The 8,706-nt window shown below is 32.1% G+C and overlaps 1 protein-coding gene across 1 annotated transcript; it reads left to right on the top strand.

Moving 5' to 3' along the window:
• Window positions 1–809: 809 nt before the first annotated feature.
• LOC107901978 (DNA repair RAD52-like protein 2, chloroplastic) lies at window positions 810–5,873 on the top strand. Its single transcript, XM_016828173.2, has 4 exons — window positions 810–1,357; window positions 1,435–1,472; window positions 1,553–1,644; window positions 5,542–5,873. Exons 1-4 carry the CDS (start codon window positions 1,026–1,028, stop codon window positions 5,677–5,679), a joined length of 600 nt encoding a protein of 199 aa, XP_016683662.2. The 5' UTR covers window positions 810–1,025; the 3' UTR covers window positions 5,680–5,873.
• The last annotated feature ends 2,833 nt before the right edge of the window (window positions 5,874–8,706 follow it).

Here is an 8,706-nt window from a genome sequence, read left to right as displayed (position 1 = left end):
TGTAGCCCGATTGAATAATTGAGCCATGGGACTTTATTAGGAAAAGGGTAAACTACATCAGTTGGCTTTGAATTTTGATTAAGATTAGTATTAAACTTTTAAAATTTATAAGTTATTGAATTATTATAATTTTGTCACTTATATATTATCTTTCATTAAAATGATGATATGATATGTTAATTTAGAGGGTTAATAACTGATTTGAACTCTAAAATATAAATAAAATATTATTTTGATATTTTAATTACTTAATAATTATTTTAATTTTTTAAAAATATTAAAAATAAATTAAAATTTTGAAATATAAATTTTTTATAATAATACATCATTTTATTTTTATATTAGATAAATATAATTTTTTTATGTATGCAATATATAATATAAAATGATGTTATAATACATTTTATGTTTTCAGAAATTTTAATTTATTTTTAATATTTAAAAAATTAAAATAATTATTAATAAAATAACTAAAAATATCATAAAAATATTTTATTTATATTGAGATAAATCTCATATACATAAACTTTAGTTTAATGTGTAATTTTATACATAAACTTTAATTTAGTTTAACTATACATGTAAAACTCTAATTTAGTTTAACTATACACGTAAAACTCTAATTGTGGTTTAAATGTATATTTGAAACTTTTATTTTAATTTAATTATACATATTTTAAAAAATAAATATAATTTATTTATTTTTATATTAAATAAATTTAATTTTTTTTATGTATGTAATATATAAATATAAAATAATATTATATCGATAATTATTAATAATTTACAAGAATAAACTTAAAAAATTAATGTCCTCTTACCTAAAATTCAGAGGAAAAGAAAGGAAACTAAAAAGCTGGAGTCCCATAAAAGAAACGAAAAGAAAAGAAGTAGGTTTTGACTGTTTGAAAGTGAAGAGTTGGTAGGTAGGTAAGGTATGGGTAGTACTGTGACTGGTAAGGTTAGCTGTAAGCGTAAGCAAGCGAATAAATGGAATATGAAGGAATGAGCATTGGAATTGGAAAATGGCGTTACAATTGCGATGCGGCGGCGTCTTTCTCTCACAATTGTCAGATAGCAATAATAAAAACGGGCGGTTGGTAATTGGGGGTTTGGGCTGGGGGAGAGAGCCATTCCTTGGTCGTCTCCATTGCAGCAGCAATAATAATAACAGCAACTGCGATGCGAAAAAGGGTGTCCCCGATTCAAACTATGTAGTGCCCCTGGAGAAGTCTTTTTCGCCTTCCAACTCCTCCTGCATCACTCGCCCTCTTATTGAAATCCTGCGCGACCTCAATAAGCGTATACCTCATAACATCATCAAGTCTCCGCCTAATTCTTCCACTTTCCTCCCCTGGTACTTCTGCTAGCTTTTGTTTTGTTTTCAATCTCTCAACCTCATCCAATTCATCTGATCTAATTTCATCGCCCCAGGTACCATGCCAATCGCATGTTGAGCTTCTACGCCCCTGGTTTGCCTTTGCCTTTTTTGTTTTCATTTTAATTTCTTTTTAAATATCTACCTTCGAATCAATTTGTGAATTCAACACAGGGTGGTGTGGAGAAGTACGTGATGTTATATTCGCCAACAATGGAACCATTACTGTTGTGTATCGACTCACCATTCGAGGTTCTGACGGAGAGGTCGGTTAACTTCTTTCTCCCTATCTTTGCTTCTCCATATTACTACGGTTTTCTATCAAATTATTATTACAATTTGGTGTCATTTTTAAGTTATTTGAGAAATGAAAACAGAAAAATACTGTGCAACTACTGTTTCCCTTTCAATATTTATGTCATATTAGTTCCATGGTTTCAGACTTCCTGTTAGATAATGTATGTGGATTACTTCGTGGTATACTATGTTGCAGAACTCTGTGCCGCTGTGGAACTTAGGGTTAGTTACATATTCTTTTTTGTCTGAAGCTAGTATTGATACGAAAGATTCACTGGTCAGATATGGGGCCATGGAACTTGTTGCGGGTTCTTGTAGGGTCATTTCTATACTGGAGTGCAGCAAGACTGATACATGAAGCTAGCTTTTATGATAGTAATAGTATGATTATGGATTTCTCAAGAAAATAGGAAATTTTGATTAAGGAGAAAGAGAAACAAAAAGCAAAAGATCCGGAAGTTTCAAACCTGGAGTTATGCAATTGCATCATACAATGGTGAATAAAGGGGAAACAAGCATCAATTGGAAACCTAGAATTCCTTAACTGCGTCTGCATGCATCACAGTCATTGAAGAAAGAAAATCTAGGTTTCACGCAATCACAATAGCAATGATGCAATATTTATGTATCATAGTTTGTCTTTAGAAGAAAGGTCACTTTGATGTTTATATAGATTAAAAAGAACTAGAATTCCTATTCTAGATGGGACTTTAGAGACAATACTTAAACTCATAACACAAAACTAATGAACGTGACTTAAAAAGCAGAATTTAATAGTATAAGGAAAGTACAATGAGATACTAAATTCAAGTGTAATGTTTAAAATACTAAGTTTAAGCTTTGTTCAATTAAATATTACTATTATGCCCCAAAAGTACCGCAAGAGTAACAAAATAAAATCTCAATTAAGCTAATCTCTCTATCACCTTATTGGCAATCGGTAGCAAAGAAAAGATTTATGCTGCAATATAGGCAAGCTGGTCTTGGAAGTATGCTGACTAATAACTTCTGGTCTTTGACTAAATTTAGAATTACAAGATACCGAGAATGTATTGGAGAAATTTGTGTCCAAATGCTCTTAGTTATTCAGAGCTCAAACCAGTTATCATTTATGCTCCTTCTTTACTCTTTCCACCAGTACGGAACAGTGTTGTCAGTTGCCTTAAAAGCATAGTAGTCAAATCTTTTCCAGTACTGATTGTATGCCCTGTTAAACTGGAAACCCAAACTAGACTTTTGTTTTGGTGAAAATTCTGACTTGTATTGGTCATATTGGTGCGTTTCACCTCATTCCGTCCCTACTGGCTGGAAATAATGTGCACCTGTTACAAAACCTGTGAATACATAAAAAAATACATTATTTTAATTTAATTTGGGCTGGCTTGATTTCATGCAAGTTAAATGACTATTTTGATAAAAGTACATTAGCATAATTAAATTCAATTATAATATATATAAATATTAATATAAGAAACTAAAATCTTGTTATTTTTTAATTAGTAAAATGAATTCCAAGAATAATTTATCGGATGGTTTTTTTGTCTTTTTTATGTTTTATTTGTTGAATGATGAATTCATTGCATTATAATTGTGAAGTTTCTTAATGAGTATATATTTGGAACTTATTAAATCTCATTTATGTAATATTTTTATATACTAAATATATATATTTTTAAAAATATCGACAAATCCAAAATGGTAGAAACATGCCGGTACAGGTACATCTGACTATTTTGCTTAAACGCCTCTAGCTGATTCTATGAGGTTTGTACCTGTTCATGTAACGTAGTGAGATGTGTTCCTTCAGTCATATGCTTTTGTTTTTGATGCTTTCCCAGCTTTTATGGCTGAAGAAGATAGGAAGAAGAATTCTGGTATTCCATTCGTGCCTTCTTACAAACACAGTGCTTATGTATAGCACTTCCATAGAAAATATTCAACTAATGTTTGAACATAAACCAAATAAGGGAATAACACTTGTCCAATATAGAACAGAATTGTTGCGACCAAAATGTAATCTATGAGTTAAATCTCTGCCTGCTCAGCAGGTTATTGTGCCCGACTCTTTCTTCCTTCAGCTCCTTTCTAGCATATACCTCTGAATGTCTGCTGGTGCTAACTGTTTTCTGTCTGGCTGTGTATTTTCCTATCCTCCAGCTCATTTCAGTTGTCATTGCCTGCTGATATTTTCACAACAAATTCATAACCCAAAGTCCTTGGAAATAGCTTTGCTCAAATATATGGTTACAAGCCTGTAAACCTCAACCTATTCTCAAAATCCCAAATTATCCCTAGTGGAAAGGACAAATACTAATATCACCCTTGAGATATTTTTCCTTAGGGCGAACTTTTAGTGAAACTGCCGTGTTTCTTTTATTCCCAACTAATGAATGCTCATATGGCATTGATTTTGTGAGGGAATTGTTCAGAAATCTGTCATAACCGTGGAGAAGTGTTTTGAAACGGCAGAATCTTTTGCCATACATTTATTGTAATCCTACCGTCCTAGTTGGGCGAACACTAACAATTTTTCTGCATTATACTAAAGAAAATTCAAAATGTCATCAAAAGCCTTTGGACCTGTCAATTAAGCGATCATAACCTGCCTCCAAAAATTCCAGTAGTTGATGTCTCCCTCAAATTTTAGCAACTACCAAAATTTGAGTTTTGTATGCTAGCCCAATCCAAATCCTATTTTCCATCCAGAACATAATATAATGAACTGAATTTCTGTTCATTGTTGTCATTAGCTAGGTTGCGACCCATCATTTTACTTGAAGGTGACTTATATCAAATGGATATGGTTATTGGTGTTTTATCCTCATATATGGAAACTTGGGAAAAATTAAATTACTTGAATCACATAACTTAGTGACTTTCATTCAATTCTTATGAATATTTTTGGATGTTTGTGACTTATGTTGTTTGACTCTTCATATTCATTGAAGTATCTGTTTTCAATACCCACATCTGCATTTTCCAACATAGATATGGGGATATTATCCTCCAATAACCTTCAAATATATGAAAAAACTTGGAAAGAATTGAACCTGTCTATATTGGACAGATATACACTCACACCGAGTTCAATAACATACTTTGAAAAATCTTGTGGGTAAAAGCACCAACTTGCCAGCCTCATTTTTGTTGATTGGACAGAATACAGAGATACCCTTTCCAACTCCTAAAAGAAGTTTTACCCTCTGTGAAAGGCTGCTGCCTCCATCAACCTGAATTGCAAGCATGTGCATTTTATGCATATTTTTATTTTTTGGTTCATTTGGGATGAGAGTTGATGACAGCTGGTCTCTCTACCTTAAAACTATATATGTGCTCTTGACTTGGTTCTTTGGTATATTCCTTTTACCTGCTCTTTCTCTGAAGGGGTTCTTAGGCTTGTGCCAGTTTATATACAAACAAAGTTGTTTTAGTTGCTCGTCTTTTACATCAAAACTATAAAAGCATGTCTGGTAATAATACATGTATGGTCGGAAGTGGATTATGACTGCTTTTCCTTTTATCTTCAACTTGAAGTCCATATGAAGATTACTATTTTATGTGACCATTGATTTCATTTTTCTTTCTAAAGAATCAAATACAAATAACTTTCATCAATTCAAGTTGAAAATAGAGAATTTATTATAGCTAAGGGAGAATTTTAAACAGGTAGGTGTTACTAAGCATTTATCATCCACGGTTTGCGAATATTGAATTCCTTTTTGAGAAGTTGGTGGATATTCAACTGATGAAACAGCATCGGTCAATGTTACTTGACTAAATGGTTAAGATTGTGAAAGTTATCAACAATCACTGCATGAAAATTTACATGTTGCTTCATTATAACAAATGCAAATGCTCTTATACAGGCACATCGTGAATCAACTGGCACGGTATCATCCAGCAAAATTAACATGGTAGATCCTGTTAGTGCAGCAGAGGAAATAGCTTTCTGCAGGGCATGTGCTCGTTTTGGTCTTGGCTTGTATCTGTATCATGAAGAATAGATGCCATAGAGAGGATGGAGGCTGGCTAACCTTTCAAATCAAACGTGTCTTTAGCTCTTGTATGAAAACTTGGGTTGTACTTAAATTTTCTGCCTTTCCCTGTTTGGTATGATATGATATATAATCAAATTTCCTAATGTTCTGTAGAATATAATCAAACTATGAATTAATGCCAATGGGTGAGAATTTTAAAATGATTAGGTTCCATTTTTTTTTCATAGACTTTCAGAAATGTTTTTTTTTTTAAATATGAAAAGTTTTGGAGTAGAGATATTTGAATGATTAAATGAAAAGTGTTTATTTAAATATATATTTTTTTCAAATAAATCTCTGGTAATAAATAGTTACTTATTAATTATGAATATTTTAAAATTTTAATATTCTTATTTCAAATAATAATATTTTAATAATAATATTTAATACTAAAACATCATATTAATACTTAAAATAATAGTCTCGTTTTATGAAAACTAAGAATAGTCTCGTTTTATGAAAACTAAGAGGTTTATAGTAAAAATAAGAGAGAAGAGTAGATAAAAATAAAAGATAATTCAACTTTAATTGGGATACAAAAGTTTATAATACTCTCTATTTAATGGACTATAAACACCATAGGTTACAAAAACATAAGCAAGAGAATTAAGGTTACAAAAACATAAATAAGAGAACTAAGGTATTTTATAACTTTTTTAGGGGGTTATAAAAGCATAAATTATTGGACGAGTTTAGAGAGTTATATGAACATTTATTTATCAACATGTTTACAACATTCTCCCTTACATGTGTCCATCAAGGAAAATGTGGCACCCCAAACTCTGCCGGAATGGACCAACTAGAATTCAGAATGCCACATTAGCCACTTACGTGATTCTCTTTACCAGTCAACCAACACACCACAAACCAATCTAAAGCATGCTTAATTAAGTGATTTTTAAACAAAACGATCCTAAAACATGCTTCGTTCATCATAATATAACGAAAAAGGACCAAGGGTAAAATTATCATTTTACATATCGCAAACATTAAATACGTAAGTCATGAATTTGGACTAACCAGTATCCTGGGCATTTTATTTTAAAGCCTTTGAGAAAAATTCAATTCAAAACAATGATTAAAAACTTAATTCCAAAATGAAGTTTAAGGACTAAATCATAATTTTTCCAAAATATCCAGAAAAACCACTTTAAGAAATTAAAACTACTATACTGAAATTCAAGGAATGAAATTGAGATATGAAAAATTCTAAAACATGTTTTTCTAATCATGTAAACAAGAATCAATTCACACTAGAAAAAGAAGTAAACACATAGACACCTATGAACCCTTAGTTCACGAACTCTAAGACCGGCGAACACTTATACCTTGTGAACCCCTATGATTGGAAAACCACTATCACTGGCGAACACCTATCACCAGCGAACCCTTATGACTACCAAACCCCTATGATTGGCAAATTCACTTTTGGCCAACCTTTAAGGCGAACACTCATTATGGTATGCATACCGTATCACATAATGTATGTGATCCCTTATATTATGCGAACCTTTACATTGAGCGAGCCCTATATTATATGCGAGCCTATTTTGTGTGCAAGCTTATATGTATGAAAGGCTTATGATGTGCGAACTCTATATGTCATGTGAGCTACGTATTATATGAACCTATGATTAAGTGCGTACCAATGTAATATGCGAGCTATACCTTGCGAACTATGCTATGTGAACTCTCTTATGCGAACCCCTATTGCAAACTGCCTTTGTGAACTCCTATCATTGAACTGCCAGTGCGAACTCTCCTATGTGAACCTCGTTATGCGAACTGCCTTAATACCTTTGACAGTTTATCAACCTATCCACAACTACTGCATTCTTCAAGCATAATTCAAGTAGTATAAACACACACACAAAAATGTATAAAATTCCTTAAATAGTCCATAGAAAGTCCAATAACAAATCCAAAATAAAAGTAATATCTAATCCTTCAATTTTGCACCCACATTGCCATCTTTATGAACCAAAAATCCTTTCACATACACAACTAAAGTGCCTTTGCCTTTGGATCACCAACTTGTTCACTTCACCACTTCACTCCAACTATGTCGCTATAAAAATAATAACAAAAGAGTGTGAGCTTAACCAAGCTTAATGAGTACTCAAGATACCATAATAAACCACAAACACAAGAGTTAAAAATAAGCATGCTAGACACATTTAACACATAACATCACTAATATTATATCATAACGATACATTGGCAACTTATGGGGATGAAAATACATATTAAAATACTCATTGCCACACTTGACTCATAGTCTATGTTGGACCCATAAAGTGTAGCATGAAGTTAACACTCTCCAATACACCAGCATGCTACATAAATAGAGCAATGCTTTACATTCCTTTATTCCACAACATGTCCCCATAACAAACACATATATGAGTTGTAACGGCCCAATTTTGGGCCCAGTCAGAACAGTGGTTTCGGGATCATTAATCTGAGGTCGGATAAATTATTTTTAATATTATTTTATGTGTTGTGTCATGATTATATGAGAATATGAAAATTTTGGTGAATTAATTTTAGTGATTGTGAGCCCAATTGTGAAAAAAAGGGACTAAATTGCATAAAGTGCAAAAGTTAAAGGTGTTAAATAGCTAGAGAACCAAAATTGGGGGTCTTTAAAGGGCAAATAGACCCTTAAATAAGTGATGGCCGACCATAGGAGACAAAAGATAGAGAAAGTAAAAAATTTGGTGGAAATTTGGTAGTTTATTTGACCAAATGAAATAAAATAAAGAGAAAAGATATCATCTTTTTCCCTATCTCCTTCTCCATCGAAAACTCAGCCATTATAGGGGTTTTTGAGCTTCAAAAATTTCAGCCACTCTCTAATCTTGCAAGTAAGTGACTTTAATGGCTTTTCTTGAAAATTTTTACAGTTTTAGAACCTTGTAGCATGAGTTTTCTAACAAGGGGACTATTTTGTTAAATGGCTGAAAGTCTAGGGTTTTACCATGAGAGCATTCA

Source organism: Gossypium hirsutum, chromosome A06, assembly GCF_007990345.1.
Source record: "Gossypium hirsutum isolate 1008001.06 chromosome A06, Gossypium_hirsutum_v2.1, whole genome shotgun sequence".
NCBI classification, from domain to species: Eukaryota; Viridiplantae; Streptophyta; class Magnoliopsida; order Malvales; family Malvaceae; genus Gossypium; species Gossypium hirsutum.
Note: the sequence above shows the minus strand (reverse complement) of the source record. Positions and strands in the feature narration are given on the sequence as shown.

Coding starts and splice junctions, on each gene's coding strand:
- LOC107901978 (XM_016828173.2), top strand. CDS start 1,026: ATGGCGTTACAATTGCGATGCGGCGGCGTCTTTCTCTCACAATTGTCA. Junction 1,358..1,434: donor TCTTCCACTTTCCTCCCCTG/GTACTTCTGCTA, acceptor TCATCGCCCCAG/GTACCATGCCAATCGCATGT. Junction 1,473..1,552: donor GTTGAGCTTCTACGCCCCTG/GTTTGCCTTTGC, acceptor AATTCAACACAG/GGTGGTGTGGAGAAGTACGT.